This window comes from Lissotriton helveticus, chromosome 4_1, assembly GCF_964261635.1.
Source record: "Lissotriton helveticus chromosome 4_1, aLisHel1.1, whole genome shotgun sequence".
Lineage (NCBI taxonomy): Eukaryota > Metazoa > Chordata > Amphibia > Caudata > Salamandridae > Lissotriton > Lissotriton helveticus.
In genome coordinates, this window is record NC_136063.1 from 726,178,204 (window position 1) to 726,201,475 (window position 23,272).

Sequence of the window (23,272 nt, forward strand, 5' to 3'; positions counted from 1 at the left end):
TAGTGGTATGTTTCGGCGCCGATGGTTTGGATGTCGGCGTAGCTGGTGAAGTTCTCTTTTTCGGTGCCGGTAAGTGTGCGCCGGCACCGTGCGAAGGCCGACTCGAGCCCGAGTCACCTGAAGGCTTAATTAGCTTCTTAGCCAGGCCCGAAGGTGGGGCAGTAGAAGCAGTGTGTCGGTGTGCACCCGAGCCCGAGGGTGAGGGTGTGACCGGGGCCTTCTTTGGGTGTGTCGAGGAAGGGTCGGGGTCGACGGTCTTACTTACGACCCGCTGTGCTGGAGTGATGTCCTCGACTTCAGTGTTCTGCCTCGGAATTGCTGTCGACGTCGTGTTGTTCTGGAACGTTGACGCCTTCTTCAAAGATGTCATCCGGAATGGAAGCTGAAGATCGAGCAATTGTTCCCCTCGCTCTTCGGTCCTGGATAGTCTTTTTGGAGCGCAAAGAGGCACAAGCGGAACAGTCTTTGGCCTCGTGCTCCGGGGAGAAGCAAGGTTACACCCTTCATGAAGGTCGGTGTGGGGAAACTGCGACCCACATTGAGGACACTTTTTAAATGGCGTCTTTTCCATGAGCAAGAGGCGAGGCCTTGTTAGGCCCGAAGGCCGTCGACGAAGACCGGAATCGAAGTTTTTGGTGTTGAAGAGTAGCGTTGATTGGAAAAGCGTTCGAAACTTAATTTCTATAAGTTGGTGAGGATTGTGCGCCTAAGGAAATCGGTTCCATCACGGAGCACTGGAAACCTATCCGAGCCCGGTGGCGGAAAAAAACAATCTGGGGATGGAGCCGATGCCCATGCGAAGTAACATCCAAAGGAGGAGTCACCTATCCTGTGACTTCCAAAGACTTTTCTACAACAAAAACTGCAAACATCCGGGCCCAACACTAGGTGGCCATCTATGCATAGTGTGTAATCTGCAGCTCATATGCCTCGAACATTATTTTACATCTTTATCCATTCATTATGCAATTAACTTTAATTCACAAACATAGCTTGAAGGATAATCCGATTAAGGATGTAGATGAAGTCTTCAGAATGTCATTCACTGGTGTACCATTAATGGAATTCTAATCGAAGAGAGGAGATTCTGGGTCACTGCCAGTACAAGGACTCTACTATTGTCGTTTGGGCTCGGTTAATTACAGGGGGGTCCTGTTCTTGTGAGAGGTATGGAATTACATTGGGTGGGGGTGGGGAGGGGGATGATTTCTCTGTAGATGAATGTCCTGCTCACCAATAGAGACTCTTATCTATTTGGGAAAGAATATCATCTGTGAGATTTACCTTGCAAGGATCAAGCCAAGAGCTTGACACAACTGCATGCTGTATTAAAATTGGATGTTGTAGGTATCAGTGATAGCTAGGGATTCCCTGGCTTGTTTCTTTAGAATGCAAAGCCAATCTCTGGTTCAAACATGAAGATTATTCCTTTCCTTGAAGAACCAGGACAACTATGCTGACATTTGAGGAGTAAACTGGGGCTGTATCTGCTAGCTTTCAGACGCACTACTGCACACAGGTGAATCTCTGGTCTGCTGTGATCCTTGCAACCTCCTGCTGGGGCTTGAAGTAGTAGCCTGAATGCCTGGAAAGTGAAAGCACTCTTAATTCATACAAACTGTACTACATGATGGGAACATTTCTATTGCCCGTTATTGTGGAGGAATACAAGTACTTTGATAAGAGATGTGCAACATGGTGACAAGATTTGTTGGAACTAGTATTAAAGATTAACCCAGCACAATTTTAGATGGTTTCCGCAACATGTGGCAAGAGATTGAGAGAAAGATGCAGAAGATGTCTTGACAACTAGAGCGGTTACACCAAGCTGCCTGCCGTGAATAAAGCACAGAATCAACTCCAGGAGTCCAAAGAACACGTGGCTGCTTCCTTAGTGCAGCTTGAGTGTGCAATTAACCGGCTAGAGGACACAGTGAATACTTCCTACTTGAGGATACTAGTATTATTGGTAGTGACAAAAGGAGAAATCCAAGGAAGGTTACACAAGCTCCTGGAATTGGATGTAATGGATAGTGGTCAGGCAGACATGGTTGAAGTGATCAGGGCAGCAGAACTTTCTATCTAGAGTTCAAAGTGTTTGAGGGTTGAAGAAACCCTTTTTTGTCAATTAAGGAATGCTGCAGAGTGGTTCATAATTTTGAGGGAAATCAAAAGGAAGAATTGGATGGCATTTCAGGGTAACCCTTCTGAATTTCCTTAGATCTTAGTCAGGATACCCATCAAAGATGACAAAAGCTGCAAGTTGCTGGTCATAAAAACTGGTGGGGGGCATTAGTTTGGCAGGAAGCTAAACTGGAGATGATTTATAGAGGCGAGGTCCAAACATCCTCAATGTACTGCTAGTTTTTAACAAAGAAAATAGTAAGTAAAAAAACGTTATTATCGGTTAAAAACCATAAAAGCACATATATACACAATTTAAAATAAAAACAAGCCATTAGACAACAATAATATGATACAACAAAATAGCGGACAATAGTCCTAAAATATTTTAAAATACAATATTAAAAACATGACAAAATCCTATACAGATTAAAATAGGGCAATAAATGGCCAAGAAAGTCGGTCCCTGAGCGTATTAGTTTATGGGTACCTTCTGGATTGCAGTAATTACGCTAGTGCGATTGAGGCAGTTTGTCATTTTTTAATTGTGGCGCCTCTTGCGCACCACATAGACAGAAGGTATCTGGCGGTTGCAAACACAATCAGGGGGGTGGTGTCATATTTTAGTATTCTAAATACCTCCCTGTAATCCCTGAGACCCCTGGACTTGCATAATTGGACGATCCATTTAGCTCTTGCCTTGGAGTAGAAAAGACAGAAGAGCAGAACATGTAGATCCGTCTCTTCAGTACCTTCACACCCTGGACAAGAACTCGATACGGGGGGAGCGTTTGACCACTTATTTGTCACGGCCCTCACTGGTAGTGTTCCATGTCTGAATTGGACATATAATTTCTTTGCCAGTAAGGGCTGGATGTCGTCCAGGAATTTTTCAAATTGGTGATTATCCTTGACCTCCAGAAAAGTATTAGTCAACCTGCCCAAAGAACGATTTGATAATGTAAGGTCCTTTCGATATTTCTTAAGTGCAACGCCCAACGACCTCTTGGTAATCAAGGCACAAGTTTCCTCGGGAGAGGACCTCATGTCTCCCCTACCCAGTGCGTGGCAGAGCTGTTTAATGTGTTTTAACCAGGGGATTTTTCCCACACCCCTTATGGTCAAAAGGTCCCTTAGGTCATCCCTATAACTTAAGAGCTCTGGGGTAGACCAGAGTCGCCTCCAATACAGCAGGGGGCGATTTGAAATAACCTCCTGTATGGAGGCCAAACCTAAGTTTAACCGTAAAGGGGTCAAAGGTGTGCTCTGGGGAAGTCTCAATAGGCGCCTGATGAAACTATTCTCAGTGGTAGGCAGAGAAGCGGCGCAAACATGTCCCCAAAGGTCTGCTCCGTTGAGCGCCCCACCTCTCGCCTGAGCTTTGTAAATTTCCACTGGCGGTCCCAATGATGTAAATGAGCACTCATTATAAACCTTTAGAATACCGCCAGAGGATTAGGCCAACTTCAGATTTGCCTTGGCCATATGGGACCCCCAATCCATCCTATCATTTAGTGTTACCCCTAAGGAGTCGAAAGTGGACACTCTTTCCGAGCCATCCATATGGGGGTGAGGGCAGTTGGACGATTTAGCGTTGTAGAACATATATTTGGTTTTGGATCGATTAATCTCCAAGTTTCTAAATCTACAGAAGGAGCAAAACGCCTCCAGTGTTCGCTGTATATCCATGGAAGATTTTGATAGCAAAAGGGTATCATCAGCGAACATCAGGGCTGGTATCTTGCGGCCTGCTAGACTAGGCGAGTCTAGATCCCTCGCTCCCATTAGATGTTCAATCAATCCATTGAGGAACAGGGAGAAGAGTCAAATGCGGATCAAAGATCCACAAAGATCTGGTACAGACTACCTGCCCCATGGTCACTGTCTTCCAGTAGACCAGCTGGAGTCTAAACAGTTGGTCGATGGTAGAGACCTTGGCACAAAAGCCCGCTTGGAGGGAGGTTAGGATGTGATGTTAGTCCATCCAGCTCTGCAACCTCGATAGTAAGAAGCGGGCATACAATTTCTGGAAGACATCGATGAGACTAATAGGGCGGTAGTTGGCCGGGTCAAGTGGGGAAGCCTTTTTATGGATGGGGATAATCTCTGCACCCAGCCAAGTTGGAGGAATCTCCATGCCATTTAAGATGGCATTAAAGTATAGCCAAATATAGGGGGCCCATACCTTCTGCTCACTTAAGAATAGATCTCCAGGGATCCTTTCTAGGCCCAGAGCTTTCCCAGGAGACAAGCTTCTAAGGGCCACCTGGATTTCAAGCATAGTGCAAGTGGACAATCAGGATCCTTTGCAACCAATAGAACTAAAGCAAATGTACTCTTCATTAATGGAGCTAGATCTGCTGGAGATGCGGAGTCAATGTGGGAATAGAGAGGCTTAAAGTGAGCTAACCAAACCTCTTCGCTCAGGTTAGGAGTTATGGCGAACGACCCCTCTGCCGAGCCCGATCTAACTAGGTTCCGGAAGGCCCTGTACTCGCGTCCGTCCAGGGCTTCTTTTATGCTTTCCCATCTCATAGACTCCCATTCCGACCTAGACTCCGTAATCATTCTTTTGTAAGTGTGTCTAGCCATTCTAATACTCAGCAGAGACTCGGTTTTAACCTCCTTTACTAGAGCGCGTTTAGCCGCCCTACAGTTTTTGTTAAACCAATGGGCCTGGTTTTTTGCCCGTGGCCTCTTGTTGTCTGTAGTGTAAAAATAATCTGCCAGAGTAGAGAAGAGCTTGGTGTGGATATGCTCTAGCTCCCGGAAGTAGGTCAGATCATAATTGTCAACCTGGAGATCAAAAGCCTCTGCTAGGGAGTAGGCAGCGTGTTGGTATAGCTCAGCTATTTTGTCGGGAGCTAACGCAAACTTGGCCCACCTGATACGTCTGCCACCCGCCGCTGTGAATAGATTCGAGTCCGCGAAAGTCTCCAGTACCGCCAATTCTTGTTGGTGTCCCAGTGTGCAACTTAATTCTAGTGACAAAAGATTGTGGTCACTACCCCTTGGATTACAGGAAAGGCCCTCATTGGAGCGTAAAATTCCACATTTACCAAGATGTTATCAATATTTGTACTTTTCCCCACTCTGTTATAAGTGCTCGTGCCTGGTACATCGGGAGGGAGTCTACTGTTACAGGCCCTGAAGGGAATCCTCATCTAAAGTTACAGAGGGGATCCCAGCCAGGGGTTCAAAATGACAATTAAAATCGCCCCCGATAATTCTGTGTATCGGTGAGGGAAATGAAAAAAGGAGTTCCTCAAGGTCCTCTAACATAGATAATCCCAACTGGTGGGGCGTAGATAGATGTTAAACACCACCACCGTTGAACCATCCAAGTATTTGAGTACAATACAGAGGATATCCGGAGAGTGGGAATCTATTACCTTAACTGAACACCCCAGGTGTGTAGCTACCCAGATACACAACCCCCCGAAGGTCTTCCCCTGGGTCCCTGCACAGCCGGTATATAGAATGTTGCAAAACCCACCCTTGGAGGGGCAGTCAACAGCCAAGTCTCTTGGAACAAGCACAAATCGTACCTGTCCATCAACTCTCCCCATTCTGGATTGAATAGCTTAGGACCTAGCCCTGCTACGTTCCAGGACCCAATTAAAGATCTGCGAGACTCGGCCCTAACAGAGCTGGCTATAGTGGATAGTTACGCATTAGAAGGGGGAGATTCTATATAGGTATCCGGCTCCATTCCAACTCCTAAAAGGCTAGTAGCACAAGTTACTACTTGTGTAACGATATATCAGTAAGAGACATTAGTTAGTGATAGATTCCTTACCTTAGAATATCCCCAAGCGTCAGACTGGATCCGGATTTTTTTTTCGTAGCAGTACCCATGCATGTCGGTAGGCGTCGTCCGCGTCTCCCGCGCTGCGATGACGTCGTCGGAGTACTTAAGACGCCGCCTCCGCGTGCTGACATCAGTTCTTATACACAGCTTTTCCACGCCAGAAACTCAGAGCCATGATAAAAACCAACACTGGTGCCATGAAACTAGGGCCCTGAAAGGGGATGACCTTAACCCTAGATATCGGTTCCCAGAACGCGGGGGATGGGTGGGTCGGTAAGGAATCCATCACCAACTAATGTCTCTTACAGATATATCGTTACACAAGTAGTAACTTGTGCATCTGAAAGAGATACGTTAGTGATAGATTCCTTACCTTAGAATAGATACCCCAGCAATACCAACCCCGGTGGTGGGTCTACGAACCAATAATCACACCAGAAAGTCCTGGAGGATGGAACGGCCAAAGAAGCCATCCCTCCGGACTTGGCTGTCCAGGCAGTAGTGTCTTGCGAACGTGTGCAGCGAGGCCCACGTAGCTGCCTGACAAATGTCCTGCAAGGGGACTCCCCGCCCCAGGGCAGTAGTAGTCGTCGTGGCCCGAGTGGAATGGGCCCTCAGCCCAACAGGAGGTTCCTTTTTAGCCAAGGAGTAGCATGCCTGGATGCACAACACGATCCACCAAGAGATGGTCCGTTTGTGCACCGCCCGTCCATTCTTAGTGCCCACGTAACCAACAAAGAGTTGGTCATCCACCTGGAACTGGTGTGTGCGATCCAGATAGAACGAGAGCGCACGTTTTGGGTCCAGACGGTGGAGCCTCTCTTCCTCTTTCGAGGGATGCGGAGGCGGAAAGAAGGTGGGCAAGGTGATGGACTGCCCGATGTGGAAGGATGTGACTACCTTAGGCAGGAAAGAGGTTCTTGTCCGCAACACCCTTGTCCGGAAGGACAGAAAGGAATGGAGGTTTGGAAGAAAGAGCCTGGAGCTCACTCACTCCCCTGGCAGAGGTGATGCAACCAGGAAAGCAGTCTTCAGAGTAAGAAGGCAGAGAGGACAGTTATGAAGTGGCTCAAAGGGAGCGTACATCAGATAAGTAAGTACAAGGTTCAAGTCCCACTGGGGCATCACGAATGGAACAGGAGGGAACATGTGTGTGATGCCCTTCAAAAACCTATTTACAATTGGGGACTTGAACAAAGATGGCTGATTAGGTAGCCTTAAGAAGGCGGAAAGGGCAGAAAGGTAGCCCGTGATTGTGCCCACAGCAGAGCCCTGAAAGAAGGGAAAGGAGAACCTCAGAAAGGGGGGCAGAGAGTGGATCCACAGCCTTTGCTGTGCACCATGCCACAAATCTGTTCCACCTGCAGGCGTATATCGACTTTGTGGAGGGACGCCTGGCTGCCAGAATGACATTACATACTTCAGGAGGCAAGTCAAATGGCCTCAACTGTCGCCGCTCAATCTCCAAGCTTGTAGGTGGAGACTGGACAGGTTCGGGTGCAGAACCGTCCCCTGCTGCTGCGACAGAAGGTCCTCCCGAAGAGGCAGACGAATCGGGAGATCGACAGACATGCTGAGTAGCTCTGGATACCAATATCTTCGTGCCCAGTCCGGGGCCACAAGGATAACCTGGGCCCGGTCGCGCCTGATCTTCTTCAGCACTCTGGGCAGAAGTGGTATAGGCGGAAAGGCGTACAATAGACCGCAACTCCACTCGCGCCGAAAAGTGCCTCAGAGCGAGTGCCGCCTTGGAAATTCCAACGCGCAGAACTGATGACATTGCGCGTTCTCTTCTGTGGCGAATAGATCTAAATAAGGCTCTCCCCACTGCTGAAAGAGGCCTTGCACCACGTCCTAGTTCAGACGCCATTCGTGATCCATCATGCACCGACGGCTGAGTTCGTCCACCCTGACGTTCAGAGAACCTGCCAGGTGTTGAACCACCAGGGTCACGCCCTGATGTTCCAGCCACTGCCAGAGGCGCAGAGCCTCCTGGCATAGGGTCCACGACCCCACCCGCCCTGTTTGTTGCATGCCCACATGGCGGTGGTGTTGTCCGTGAACACCTGCAGTACACTCCCCCGGACAGAGGGGAGGAATGCCTTCAGTGCAAGCCGGATCGCCCGCAGCTCCAGAAGGTTGATGTGGAGCTGGGACTCCGCCGGAAACCAGAAGCCTCTGATCTCTGCCTCTCCCATGTGGCCCCCCGAGCCCTGGAGGGACGCGTCCATCACAACAACGTGCTCCGGTTGGGGTAGGGAGAAGGATCTGCCGCTGACCCAATCGCAGTCCGTGAGCTACCACTGCAACTGTCTTGCAGTGCCCTCCGAGATCAAGACATGGTCGGACAAGTTGCCCTGATGCTGGGCCCACTGAAACTTCAGGTTCCACTGCAGAGCTCGCATCCGCCACCGGGCGTGATGCACCAGAAGGATGCAGGAGGCCATCAGCCCCAGAAGCCGCAGCGTCAACCTGACCGAGACTCGGGATAAAGGCTGAAAGATCGGAATCAGAGCCTGAATATCCCAAACCCGCTGTTCGGGAGGATAAACCCGAAACTGCGCCGAGTCCAGAACCGCTCCGATGAAGAGGAGCTCCTGAGAGGGACACAGGTGTGACTTCGGCGCATTGATGGAGAACCCCAGCAGGTGCAGGAGGTCGGCCGTAGTCTGAAGGTGGCTGACGACTGTCTGGGGCGAGCCCGCCTTCAACAATCAGTCGTCGAGGTAGGGGAAGACTGAAACCCCTAATCTGCGCAGATGAGCTGCGACCATCGCCATCACTTTCGTGAACACCCTTGGGGCGCTGGTAAGGCCGAATGAGAGCACGGTAAACTGAAAGTGCTCGTGGCCTACCGTGAACCGCAGGTAACGCCGGTGGGCCGGCAGGACGGGGATGTGAAAATAAGCGTCCTGCAAGTCCAACTCTACCATCCAGTCTCCAGGGTCTAGGGCAGCTAAGACCTGAGCCAACGTCAGCATCTTGAACTTCTCCTTCCAGAGGAAGCTGTTGACGTTCCGTAGATCCATGATAGGGCGTAGGCCCCCTTTGCCCTTCTTGGGTACCAGAAAGTAGTGGGAGTAACAACCACACCCTACTTCTGGCCCAGGAACGCGCTCGATGGCCCCCTTGGCCAAGAGGGCCGTAACTTCCTCTCCGAGAAGTGTCAAGTGATCCCCCGACACGCGATGGTACTGTGGTGGCATGGCTGGAGGGGTCGCCTCGAAGGGGAGGGAGTAGCCCCTTCGGATGATTTGCAGCATGCACCTGTCTGATGTGACAGTGCGCCAGTGGAGGTGGTGATGGCGAACCCTGCCCCCCACTGGCGTCACATGGGCCTGAAAGCACGGACTAGGAGGGTTTTGAGGCGGATGCTGCAGGGGCAGGTGTGGACTGGCCTCACCGCTGTCCCCGACCGCCGCCACGGCGGTTTCCACATCCGCCACCGCGCTGGATGGTAGTCTGCGGCACGTGGCTGGCAGAACGTGTGGGGGCGCCCCTTCCTTGGCCACGAAAGGGGCGAAAGGCAGCCGTTTGCTGGCGCGGGGCCAAGAGGCCCAAGGACTTGGCCGTAGACCTGGAGTCCTTAAAGCGCTCAAGCGCATGGTCTGCCTTGTCGCCAAAGAGGCGACGGCCATCGAACGGCATGTCCATAAGTGTGTTTTGGACATCGGCCGAGAAATTGGCGGACCTCAACCAGGCGTGACGACGAATCGCCACCGTCGTTGCCATCGCTCTGCCTAGAGAGTCGGTAGTGTCCAGCCCACACCGGATGGAATACCGTGCCGCATCTCGGCCTTCCTCAAGAGCCTGGCCGAGTTTAGCCCGTACCTCCACCGGGCATTCTGGCAGCACGTCCGCGACCATGTCCCACAGAGAGTGGGTGTAGCGGCCCAAGAGGCACGCGGTATTGACTGACCACAATCCCAAACTCAGGGAGAAGAATACCTTTTTTCCGTAAGTCTCGTACCTCTTGGATTCCCGGTCAGGGTGAGCCGACGGGAATGCGGTCTGGGAATTGGAGGCCTGGATAACCAGACTCTCAGGGGTGGGGTGGGTAGACAGAAAGCAAGGGTCACCCGGAGCCGGGCGGGGGCGTCTGGCCACGTTCTTATCCACAGGCTGCCCTGTGGCGGGCTTGGACCAAGTGCCCAAAAGAACGTCTGACAAGGCCTCATTAAACGGCAGCAGAGGCTCGGCCGAGCTTGACTACGGTTTAAGGACCTCAGTGAGGAGGTTAGTCCTCACGGCCGCGTCGGGGAGCTCAAGGCCCAGGGCCTTGGCGGCCCTCATCAGCACCACGCTATAAGCAGCCCCCTCCTCCGTAGCCATGCTAGGAGGGGAGACAAAACCAGTGTCGGGCGAAGTGACCAGACCACTGGCCTCCCCAAGCCCTCCTGTCCAGTCCGCAGAAGACTGACACTCACGTGCCAGAGGGTCCTCAGACCCCTCACAATCCTCCTCATCACCCACCACCTGGTACCCAGGCTCAAAAGATGGGGTCGGGTCATAGAAATAAAAATCTCCCATCGGGTCGAGAGCGGCGCCGCTCTGGCGCCGGACCCGAATCGAGGGCAGGACCAGGGACAACGTTGTCCTGGGACGGAGCCAGGGGCGTCTCCCGTGGGACCGACACCAGCGAGGTCATGAGGTCGACCGGCGGCGACCCGGATTCGGAACCGGACCCAGAGGGGCCATGCGGCGTCAGGACCGAAGTCGCCGTCGGGGCCGAAGCGCCCGGCCCGTGTGGGGACCCAGGCGGAGCCGCTTGGCCCGAAGGCGCCACGGAACCCGACAGAGGAGCGAGCGACCTCATGGCCATGAGGAAGTCTGCAATCTCCCCCGGCTTCGCGTCCTGCCCAGGGACCGGCGGTTGTGGAGCAGGCCGCGACTCCTGCGGCACCAGCGGAGCCGCGTGGGCAGTGTCGCCCGAACCCCCAGCCGCGTCGCGCGAGCGTCGGGGGGGAGTCAGAAGAGCGATGATGCCTCTTCGACTTCTTGTGCCTCTTACCTGAGGACTTCGAGCCCGAAGACCGATGACGACTCCTGGAACTGTGGTGGCTCCGGCGCCGCGACCGGTCCCTCGACCTCCTTTCGGACCGGGACCTCGAGCGGCGCGGGATGGACTGCCGAAGCTCGAGTCGCTTACGTGACCGCTCCCATCTAGCCTTAGACGTCACTGCCCGGCAGTCGGAGCAGGACTTGTCATCGTGGTCCAGGCCTAAACAGTGCAGGCACCGGCGATGGGGGTCGGTAACCGACATCAGTCGGTTGCAGTCGGCGCAGGGTTTAAACCCGGGCATCCCTACCGGCACCGTCGGAGTCGAATAGACTTCGAAAATGGATCAAAAAGGATCTCAAAAGGTTAGTCAAAAAGTGACTAGGGTACAATTTTTCCAGGTCTGCGCTAGCTGGTGCGGAAAAAAGAAGAACTGACGTCAGCACACAGAGGCGGCGTCTAAGTACTCAGACGATGTCATCACGGCGCCCACGACGCCGACGACGGACGCGGAGCCGCGGACGACGCCTACCGACGCGCATGGGTACTGCTACGCAAAAAAATTCCGGATCCAGTCTGACGCCTGGGGATATTCTAAGGTAAGGAATCTATCACTAACGTGTCTTCAGATTTTAAGCTTAAGCTTAAGCTTAGTGAGATTGTCGTCATACCATCATCCTTAATCCTAATAGCCATCTGGGGTAAGCCGCCCTCAACTCTCTCGCCCTCCTCCACAGGACACCTGGCTACATTGGAGACCATTTCATTGGGCCCCAGTGGTTGAGGTAGTCAATCCACATTATTCAGGGCACTGAAACTATTGGCTACGGGTATGTTATATTCTAGTTCCTGTCCCCCATGATGGAAATAAGTTGGTGAAGGCCCGCCCGGTGCTGAATCTCGTGAGTAGAAGTACCCCAGGTGGAGAGTATTGATTGAGCCCGGGTTACAGGGACCTCCCCATTCGAGGATGTGATTGACCACGCCGGGATCCCTGAAGTTAACAATCACACAGTCCCCTCTAATATCTTTGGGTTTAGTCCCCAGCCAGATGACTCTTCTAGCAAATAAAATTTCCCCATGGCCTGAACTCATTAGAGGTCTGTGTCTGTTCAGCCAGAAAATGATTTTGTTCTTCAACTCGGGGAAAGTTTTGCCTTGCTCGCCTGCCAGCAAAGGGACTCCTGTTAAAACCACCACATACGGAGAAGCCTCAGGGGGTAACTGGGGGCAAGGAGGAGGTTGCTGGATTCTATTCCCAGAAGATTTCATAGCAGGATTTTGAAGCGCCAAACCCAGTTCTGGCCGCTGCTTTCTAGGGGTCGGAGATGCATCTCGGGGAATCAGGCAAGCTGTGTCAGGGTGCACCCCCGGTGGAATAGCAGAATCAGGAACAATGGTGGCAGAGGTACGTTTATGCGGGTTTGGTGCAACCAAACCCCGTGCCGGGTTGTCTAGACAAGGGCCTTCATTTAAACTATGGCCTTGAGTGGCCTGCTTGGTATTGCCTAAAACCACTTCCACAGTATTATTCCCAGTTGAAATGGGTTGCTTTTCTCCTACTCCACCTTTGTTATTTATCAATGAAACTACTTTATCAATTCTACACATCAAGGTTTTAAAGTGAGAATTGATGAGCTGTTCCAGTTGGGCTTGGAGGTCAATTAGTAAATAAGTGGCCCAGACCAGGGGTGCTAAAGTGGAAAAAAAGAGGGCCTGAATCGGTCTGTGGGGGATCAGGAGTAGGTATAGTTCTCTTGGGAACTTTTTTGAGAGATTTCGGCTTCTTAGTTCTGGGACGAGGCTTACATGCCCTTTTACCTGCCTGGGGGCCTGGAGACGGTACAAGATTAATAGAGGAGCTAGCATCTGGCACGATCTGCGCACATGGAAGCTCGGCAAAGGAGGACACTAGCATTGAATCAGGAGAATTAACAGTGGCTAGGGATGCATCCCTGGTAGACAAAGGGGGGGCATAGCAGGAGTGAGTGAAAGGCGTCTTTCAGTATTCTCTATAGCAGACGCAACCACCCCAATTGTTTTTTGTAGCATTTTGTCGATGGCTGTTAGGCTCGGTACTGGGGACGTTGAGGCAGCTTTTTGCCTTGTAAGAGGGCGAGATGTTGGGGGGTTAGTTTTGCCCATTTGCTCAGCGTGAAATTCTTCTTGGTCTATATTTACAAAAGATCAAATTAGCATTTCAAAATGAATTAAATTTAAAAGAAGTAAACTAATCGTTACAAGATAATAAGGCCCTAAGCAGAGTTTCAATGGTCGATTTAAGAATGGCACAATAGGGCCTAGCTTTGACTGAATAAAATAGCAGTGATTACTGCAACAAATAGGTCCAGTCCATTTACTTCCAGAGGAGCCAAGAGGGGTGGCCCTGCCCAGCCTCCTTCGGTCCCTGACGGCCACAGACGGCCTGCCCTTTGCCCGGGCTTAACCCGGCGCACGACCGCGCGCGTCCCGTGTAGCGGGAGGCGCAAGGCGTTGATGTAGGGCTGGAGGGAGGGGCTGTGGCACATGCTCGTTGGTCCCAGGTGTCTTGTGGGACAGAAAGTCCTTCAATTGGTCCCACCGCGGTCCGAATCGGGAGGCGCAAGACGTTGATGTAGGGCTGGAGGGAGGGGCTGTGGCACACGCTCGTTGGTCCCAGGTGTCTTGTGGGACAGAAGGTCGTTCAATTGGCCCCACCGCAGTCCGAAGCGGGAAGCGCAAGGCGTTGATGTAGGGTTGGAGGGAGGGGGTGTGGCACACGCTCGTTGGTCCCAGGTGTCTTGTGGGACAGAAAGTCCTTCAATTGGCCCTATCGCGGTCCGAAGCGTCTCCCACGAAGCGGGAGGTGCAAGGCGTTGATGTAGGGCTGGAGGGAGGGGCTGTGGCACACACTGGTTGGTCCCAGGAGTCTTGTGGGACAGAAAGTCCTTCAATTGGCCCCACCGCGGTCCGAAACGTCTCCCGCGAAGCAGGAGGTGCAAGGCATTGATGTAGGGCTGGAGGGAGGGGCTGTGGCACACGCTCGTTGGTCCCAGGTGTCTCGTGGGACAGAAAGTCCTTCAACTGGCCCCACCGCAGTCCGAAGCATCTCCCGCGAAGCGTCTCCCGAGAAGCGGGAGGCGCAAAGCGTTGATGTAGGGCTGGAGGGAGGGGCTGTGGCACACGCTCCTTGGTCCCAGGTGTCTTGTGGGACAGAAAGTCCTTCAATTGGCCCCACCGCGGTCTGAAGCATCTCCCCGTTTAAAATAAGCAATAAAGATTCTCCGCAGATTTGGATGTGGTAGACATCAGCTACAGATGAGACATGTTTAATCAAAAAAGCCTTTTTCAAGGCTATTTAGTTCGTAAGCAATGAGGAATCGTTTAAGCCACTGGGTATTGCCAAAGACGCTGTAATATGATGGATCACACAGCTGATAAGGGATGGAAAATGGATCGTGGTGGTTGACAGAGTAGAAAAATAATCACAACGAAGAAAGAGCGAATATGTTTTTAGACTGAAGGTAGATAGTATTGGTAAGGTGAAAATCTTTGCCAGGATCGGCTGTTATGATGCACAGAAGCGGCGTCAGTGAAATACACTTGGTGTACCCCCAACAATTGTTTATAATGTTTGAAAAGATGCATCATTACTCTGATCATACTTTTAGGGTACCAAAACTGTTGTCTGCTGCATCACCTGGTTATCTGACACGCTTTTCTATTTTGGTGGTTATGAGGGGTTGATAGTAACCACTTTTAACAATGCAAAGTGAGAATACCACATGCCTCAGGTTGGTGGTATGGTGCCTTAAGAATCAGTGGAATACTCTGCTTGTGGGATTTACTGTAAAATTCAGAATCCTCAATGCCAATATGCTAGAGGACCTACGATTTTAGGGGACTGGTGATCTTGAACAATGGGCTTACTAACAATGAGATAACTGCAGGGATGCCACTTATATCTCCTCATTTGGTCTTGTTTCACTAGTTGGCCAGGATCAGTGAGGATTTTTTTATGCATATTCAGAGTTTCAATTTCATATAGAATTACGGTTAGGGAATCCACCGCTTTTAGAGGTTTTTTGATTGATCTTGTTTCTGACATGGGGGTATAGTATTTTGCACCATTTCTCTTGGAAAAATGAAATGTCTTCAAATAAATCTTTATTAAAAGACACCCTTAAAATTTTCACAATAAATGATTCACAAATAAATGGCAGAAACAATGATTATCGCACCTGTTTAACAAACATTGGTGCACAGGTCAGGGAGTTCAGCCACTTAAACCCACATATAGGACAAAGTCCAACATTCAATTTCAAAAGTCAAATTTTTTCATCATGACTTGACATATTTCAATCTAGTCAGTAGTACAAGTAAATTCACACAATGCAAAACAAGCTTTTTTGTATTTAGACAATCTTGTTTTAACATTTGTACATAATATGTGTCTGAAGAAGTCCTGTGTGGGACATAACGCGTTGGCTACAATTGAAGAAAGATTTAAAGAAAATAAAAAGATTTGAATAGAGAACATTTTTTTTCAAACTAAAGACAGATCATCTGCATTCTGTGAATTTAACTGTACTACTGACTAGATTTAAATATGTAAAGTTATGATAAAGAAATATAACTTTTGAATTATTTGTGGTATTAGTGTGCTGGGTCACTGGGTTCTATATCCTTAAAGACATGTTATTTATATCAACCTTCACTGTACTGTTAACCAATTCTGGAATCAAAACTTTACATCCTCCAGTTACCTTTCAATAGTGTTGTTCTTCCACCTGACCATCTAATGGTGCTTTTATTAAAACATTTTAAACACAGTTGTGCTCTGTTGCAATATTAAAACCAGAACACCCCGTCAAAACTTCACAAAGGAGGTGCTTTGTGGCTAGATTAACATTTATAACCAAATGCTGTGTGCGCTAATACAGAAACAGGCTAAATATTTCAAGCCTTTATAGCCAATATACTCCTAAATCTGAATGACCACTCACCATGCCCAAATGTAGTAAAATACTGAAAATTCCTTTATGCTGATTCAGTAAGAAGTTTACCCGCACACTTGGGCATTGTAGGCAATATGAATGTTAAAAGTATCAAACAAGAAAAAACATAAATAAATATGAAGGAGTAAGTTACTTATAGCAAACCCAAGGAGATAACGGACGGAGACCTTAAACTTTTAAGACACTCACCCCCCAGTCACAGATTTGGACTGAATCCATCATCATTCTGCATTCTGTCCATCAACTGTTGTTTTTGCATTTGTCACCCCGAGGGGGACGGGTATGCTTAGTCGAGAGTCCCGTGCTCTCCATGCCACTGGAATCAAGCTATCCAGGCTGATGAGGGCTGAAAGCCCGAAACCGGTCCTTGGATGCTTGTTTCCAGTCCAGGGAGGACATGGCTTGGCAGTTCGGGCTGGACTGTTCCCATGGGGCACAGGGTCAAGACTGATTTGCATATGGCTGGTTTCAAACTGGAATGGCATGGTGAGCAAAAAAACGATGGATGTAGGCCCAGATCTCTGTACTGGGGTGAATGTATGACATTGTTCTGCATTCTGTCCTTCAACTGTTGTTTTTGCATGTGCATAGACTGTAAAGCAGTACTCCTCTTGCAGTGGCTTTAGGCATCAGATGGTGTATCTGCTTGAAATAATTTGCGTAGAACTGTTTGTCCTACTAGAGGTTGTTGTCTGGCTTGTACATCCACACAATAGTGTTTGGTAAAAGTATGTGGGTTTGTCCATGTTGCCGCTCTACAAACGTTTCTTAGCGGGATAGTTACCAAAAAGGCCACTTATGCTCCCTTTTTCATTGTGGAATGAGGCCTTGACATTGTGGATAGTGTTCGTTTTACTTTAATGTAACAAATCTGTATACATTTTGCAATCCATCCTGCAATTCCTGCTTTCAAGATGGGATTACCTTTCCTAGGATTTGAAAAAACTACAAAGAGTAGTTGTGTTTTTCGAAATGTTTTTGTACATTCCACAGAGTACATAGGGCTCTTTGAAAATCTAGGGTATGTAATGTGCCCTTTATGCAACTGTTTCTAGTTTTGGGAAGAAAACCGGCAAGTCTAATGTCTGATTTAAGTGGAAAGGGGATATAGCCTTCGGCAGATATTTTGGGTTTGTGCGTAGTCTAACTTGGTCTTGGAATACTTCGAAATATGGTTCCACAATAGTTAGTGAATGTATTTTGCTTACTCTTCTTAGCGATGTAACTGCAACAAGGAAAGCCACTTTCCATGAAAGAAACTGTATTTTGGATTTATGCATCAGTTCAAATGGTGTAGACAATCATGTCAACACAATGTTTATGTTCCATCAAGGCACAGGAGGAGTTTGTGATGGAATTACTCTTTTGAGCCCCTCCATGAATGCTTTTGGTATTTGTATGCGAAAAGGAGAGTGATGTCATTTGTTTTGCAGATTTGCGGCAACTGCCGCTAAATACAGTCTTGCAGAAGTGTAAACTAGATGTGATTTTTCAGATGTAACAAATAACATAACAGTGGCTGCTCAGCTGGAGAGTATGGGATTATGTTGTTTGCAGTAAATAGTGGACAACACGTTTCCATTTTGCTGCATAACACGCACTTGTGGTTGGTATTCTGGCTTCCTTTAGGATGTTCATACATTCTGATGGTAATTCTAAGTGCCCATATTCTACGACCTCAGGAGCGAGATTGCAAGGTTGAGTCGTTGCACGTTTGGGTGTGCGACTCTGCCCTTAATGTGAGTAGGATCTGGAATGGTGGGAATGTACTAGGGTTAGTTCCAGTAGTGTTGTACACCATGGTTGGCGTGCCCTGCGAGTATCATTTTTAGTGATTTTTGTCTCAGTTTCCTGATCAATTAAGGAATGAGAGTATTGTCTTTCAACTGTGGATGCCAAGTGTTGGCATTTTGCATTTTCTGTGCTGGCAAAGAGATCTACTGTCGGAGTTCCCCACAGTTACAAGTATGTCTGTAGGACTTGAGTTTGGAATACCAATTCGTGGACTTAGTGCTGCGGTCTGTTTAGTAGGTCTGTTACAGTGTTGCCCACCGCTGGTTAGAATTGTGATAGTGTAGTACATCGCAGTCATATTGTCTGTGCATAGAAGAATATTCTTTCTGGTTATGTTGAGTAGAAATGCTTTGAGGTGTCTTGTAGTTCTAGAACATAGATTCTAAATGTCTGTTGTTGTACGGAGCAGTGCCCCTGTACTGTAATGTCTCCATATGAGCACCCCAACCCATGAGTGATGTATCGGTTAGAATCGTTACTTGCGGGATTCGGACCTTAAAGGCTCTTATCTTTTGTGTGTTTTGTGTATTCCACTAATGTAGTGCCTGATGGACCTTGGGTGAAAAACACTGGATCCTCCATTTTGCCCCCTCCTTGTGACCACTGTTATGCCCTCCTGTAGGGGGGTCTCATATGTAGTCTTGCCTGTGGAATTATTGGTCTGCAGGAAGCCTTCATAACTAGAAGATGCTTCACCATTTTGTAACGATGTGGCTGAAAAAGAGCCAGTTCGTTCTGGAGATTGCGCACCCTTTGCGGAATGGGATAAGCTTTTGCTGTGATCAGATTGCATATGGCTCCAAGATACGGTTGTATCGGGAGTAAATAGGATTTTGTCACATTTATTGTAAATCCCCATTTTTGTAAGAGGTTGATAATGGTTTGGGTGTCCTGTAGACATTTCTGTTTGCTGGAACTCTTGAGCAGCAAATTGTCCAGGTAAGGTACAACATGGTTGTTTTCCCTTCTTAGGCTTGCTGCTACTATAGCTAGACATTTGGTGAATACCCATAGGGCTGTTGTTACAGAAAATGAAAGTACTTTGAACTGATAGTGACTTCCACTTACCACAAACCGGAGGTAGCGGCAATGTGCTGGACGGATTGGTATATGAAAGTATGCGTCCTTCAGATCTAATGCGGTCATGAAATTGCCTTCCTGCACTAGTGGGATCACATCCTTTTGTGCCACCATGTGAAAGAGTTGAGATAGGATATGTTGACTGAGTGGGTGCATGACCAGTATGGGATGAAGCGTCCCATCCCTTTTGGGTATTAGGGAGTATACTCCTTTCCCTTGAAATTTAAACAGGACTGGTTCTATGGCTCCTTTTTGTATTAACACTTTTACTTCTTCCTTCAGCAGGTGTAGATGAGGACCGAGTGTTTTCTTGGTGGGATATTTGCTGGTTGAGTTTTGAACTCTAGACAATATCCCTGCCTGATGATATCTAACATCTGATCAACGTCTGATGTGACTTCTGGCCACAACTGATAGAATTGCTGTAGCCTTCCCCAACAGGTAATGTGGGATCAGGGCAAGGGGTGACTGGTAAGTCACTGTTTTGAGATACAGGCTCCCTTTGTGGGTGCAACTCCACCTTCTCCTCTTGATATAAATCCACCTCTATTACATCAATTTCCAGATTGCTGGTGGTATTGTTGTTGCGGTCGTTGGTAACTTGGGCTCTCTGGGATCTTATTCTTTGAGACCGCTCAACGTTGATACCTCCGGAAGGTTGGCAAGTCTGAGTAGTGAACTGCATGGCTCCCATTGATTTTGTGGTCTGTGTCCTTTTTGATTTATTCAAGTGGAGCGTCCTCTTCTAGACCAAAGAGATGCTCGCCATCAAACAGTATGTCTAAAATGTGATGTAGCACTTCTGGCTTGAACCTTAATATGCAAATTCAGGCATGTCATTGTAGTATCACAGAGGAATTATTGCCTCTAGCAGCCATGTCTGCACTATCTAGAGCACAGCAGATTGTTGTGTTTGATATCCAGATATTCCCCTTTCTTCTTATACTGCTCTGGGAGATAATGCAATAGTTCTTCCATCTCATCCCATGTACCTCTATTTTAGCATGATAGACAGCAGACCAAATAGGCAATTCTACAGTGATTGGCATGCCCTATAGCAACCCTTTTTCCTGCAGCGTCAATGCACCTACTCTCCTTGTCGGGAGGTGGAGCTTCCCCGGTGGTTTCGGATGCTGTAGCAATGACTAAGGAGTCCGCAGTTGGGTGCCCTATGATGTAGAGAGAGTCGGAAGGCCTGTACTTTATTTCAGTCCTAGTGGTAAAACCCTTCGATTGGACTGGGTCTTTAAAAATGTCTTTAGATACCTTCAGCATAAAACCTATCATGGGTAGATATTGGACTGGGCTTGCTGTTCTAGTTCCCCCCTCTGTAGTTTTAGCAATTTATGTTATTCCGCTGCACTTTGTATCTCACTATGATACAAGGAGGTATCACCAGTTGGAGATGCTTTAGCTGAAATAGGAAGTTCTATGTCAGTATCTGGAAGGCCACATTCTATTCATCCCATGGGTCTGGACTGTGTTGTGGATCACCCTGTGAGTCAGAGAAGTAGTCCTAATGCTCTGTGCTGTCTCCACCCCTTAACTTCTTGAGTGCGTATGGGTGATTGTGTGTGGTGCTAGAGGTAAACTTGATGGCATGGGGCCTTCGGCCCGATGTTCTGTGGCTTCCCTTTTTGGTAGTGGCTGTGGAACATCTAAGTCCTGAATTTGTCTTTTAGATCCTTAAATATAGTGCTGCTTCTGCATGAATTCATGAAGACCTTGAAAAACATTGCCTTCTACCACCTTTATTCATTTTTACGGTGTCTTGGCCTGTTTCTCTGGCACTGCTGTTGCTGAGGAAGGCGTTTTTGTGTTTAACGTTGTGGGAGCCAAGCTGTTCTTCAGTGTCAAAGTGACCATGATCTTTTGTCTTAGTCAGAGTTAAGGAGTATTTCGAACCCATATGGCTTGACGCCGATCGCTTATTCAGTCAGGCTGCTTATCCAGTGCCGAAGCAAGGCTTGGGTGTTATGTTGCTCCTGAGGTCTGGCTGGAGGTAGACGGTTGTTTTGGCATCTATGTTGGCCTGCTGTCTGCTCCATGCCCATCAGGAGCCCATCTCACCCGATAGGGTCAATAATTTTCTTGTCCTGTCTCGGCTTCAAGGTGCGTTCTCGGTGTCAACCAGAGCCCAAGGGCTTGGGCGCACTATGGCATTGAGGGGGGGGGGGAGGGGCTTTTGTAGGATTTTCTTTAAGTGGGATGGGTCAATTGTATTCATGGCCTTGGTATCATCTTCATTCTGGGGCACAACCCTGGCAGCGGAGACTGATGCGTAGTGTCTTCCACCTGCATTTCCGACTCTTCTCCCCCATTGGACTCATCGGAGGTGACACAGTGTGGGCTGGTGATGATGCACCTTCATCCAGTTGTGCCATCAGAGTCTACCTCACCCCTGCTGGTGGGCTTCTTCTGGGGAGAACTCCGCCTCCATTGCCATCTCCATGTTGTGATCTAGTCTCCACATCGGTCTTCTTCGAAGTGTTTTCTTCCTCAAAAGTAAGTTAAACGAGTTGCAGTCCTGTTCTTTGTGCTCCAGTGACAAACACGGGTTACAGACATCATGGGTGTCAGAGTAGGCGTACTTTGACCTGCATCAAGAGCACCTTCTAACGAGACTGTCGTTTTCAGCCTTCATAACCAGGAGAATATAATTCTAGACGTGAGTGGAAGGTGATGATGTCGAAGTTGGCTGCTTCTGATTGACTCCTACAAGGTTCCAACAGTCGTGGAAGCAGTCTGTATGATTTCCATTTTTTTCCCCGTTAATCACCTGTAGTCTGAATGGGCGTCTAAATTAACAGGGCTCCGATGCAGTCTAAGCGCGATGGAGGAAAAAATGATCTAACAAAGATGCCGTTGAACATGCGTATTGCCTCGAGGAGGACGCGATACGACGCACAATAGCGAATATAAAAGACTTCTTCGAGAAAAACGAATTGCAGAGTACAGGCTCAACACTGGATGGCTGCAGATACACACGCTATGCACACTCCTGCCAACACACGCTACAAATATTAAATTTCTCAGTATAATGTTAAGCCCTTTCGCGTCACCTGTCACTCTGGAGAATATAAATTAAGTAGAGTGTAAAAGTAAATTATTCTATTACAAAGGTGCCCAAGAAAGTCAAGGAGAGCCAGATCCATGCTATATGTGCACAAAAACAAGCTCCACTTTTATGTATGGTATGCAAATTTATCTTGTGTTGGTATCCTTAAAATCTAGCATGCATCAGAGCCTGCGCTGTCAGTGCCTTTCTATATCAATTTCAAGTTCATCTTCCCAATCCATTTGGCCAGTTTAACACAGCGATACAAAATATGGAACGAATGAACATGTAACAAGAAAATGTATAGATACAAGGTAACTTTAAATACAAATGTATTAATATTGTAGGTTAACTTCTTAAAGGTACAATTCTTACTTGCTGCCGATAACTCCTCAATAGCACCATGAAAAACCTCAGTTGTAAAAACTGGCGCATTGTCATTTATGTCAACGACTTTAACTCGAAGTTCTATTGGAGGTTCTACATCACTCCCATCCTGGTTCAGGGCATAGCCTTTGAGCTGAAACACAGAATAAAACAAAACTGTTAAAAGTATGTTTGAACCAGAACCAGTTTGTGTAATCAATGGAGGAAACAACAGGGCACATGAGGTGTGACCAAGTCCACTTATCTGGGAGGCAGACTGCTGAAACTGAAAGCAATCTACAGCCTATCTGATGACCTCTTAATTCCACCAAGCTTGGATGGAAGTTTGAAGTTAATCTTATTTGCATAGTTAATTAAAACCATTGCAATACATATTGCAAAATTCTTAAAACATCATTGTTTAAAGCTATTAAGAAAAACCAAGAAATACATTCATCAAAGTTTAAAAGGATAATTCAATAAGATGCACTTTTTTACACTAACTGCTGGAAAGTAATGATCCCCGTTTTAACTTGCTCTCGTCCAGTTCAACTATATACTGTGTTTACCACGTGGACTCTCCTTACACAAAGTTGTCCCCCTAGTGCTAGATGGACATGTTTAATAGAATGTCATTAGGTCCTATTGTCCATCTGCTAATCAGCCGGGCTCTATAGCATTTTCCACCATTTTTGGCATTCTCTGTTCGAACACAGTCAGAAATTTCACAAATCTGCAATTTAGTTTGGTGTTTGATGGATTCAGGCAGGCGAGCACCGCTTGCCTTCTGGTGCAAATTGCTTTTTGCTTGAATTGGTCTTTATGGAGCAGTTGTCGTGCTTGGTGCAGCTCTTCACAGACTACGTGAAGGATGTCACCATTGTTGGAGTTACATAGCCTGCAGGTCTCTTTTCCGTCTTTCCTCAACCATGGTGGTAGGTGCCCTGTACATGGAAGAATCCCTAATTTGTGCTTTAGAAAGTTCATTTTTGTGGCCCTTCTTAAGCGCTGAACACTCGAGCGCCCAGTTGGTTCTTGCTCCT

At 48.2% G+C, this 23,272-nt stretch overlaps 1 protein-coding gene across 1 annotated transcript in view; it reads right to left on the minus strand.

Moving 5' to 3' along the window:
• The window catches only part of DSG2 (desmoglein 2), a 486,965-nt gene that overhangs the window by 265,938 nt on the left and 197,755 nt on the right, over positions 1 to 23,272 (minus strand). The window contains exon 5 of the mRNA XM_078687378.1: positions 22,239 to 22,383. Within this exon, the coding sequence (XP_078543504.1) occupies positions 22,239 to 22,383 (145 nt within the window). The remainder of the gene's footprint in view (positions 1 to 22,238; positions 22,384 to 23,272) is intronic.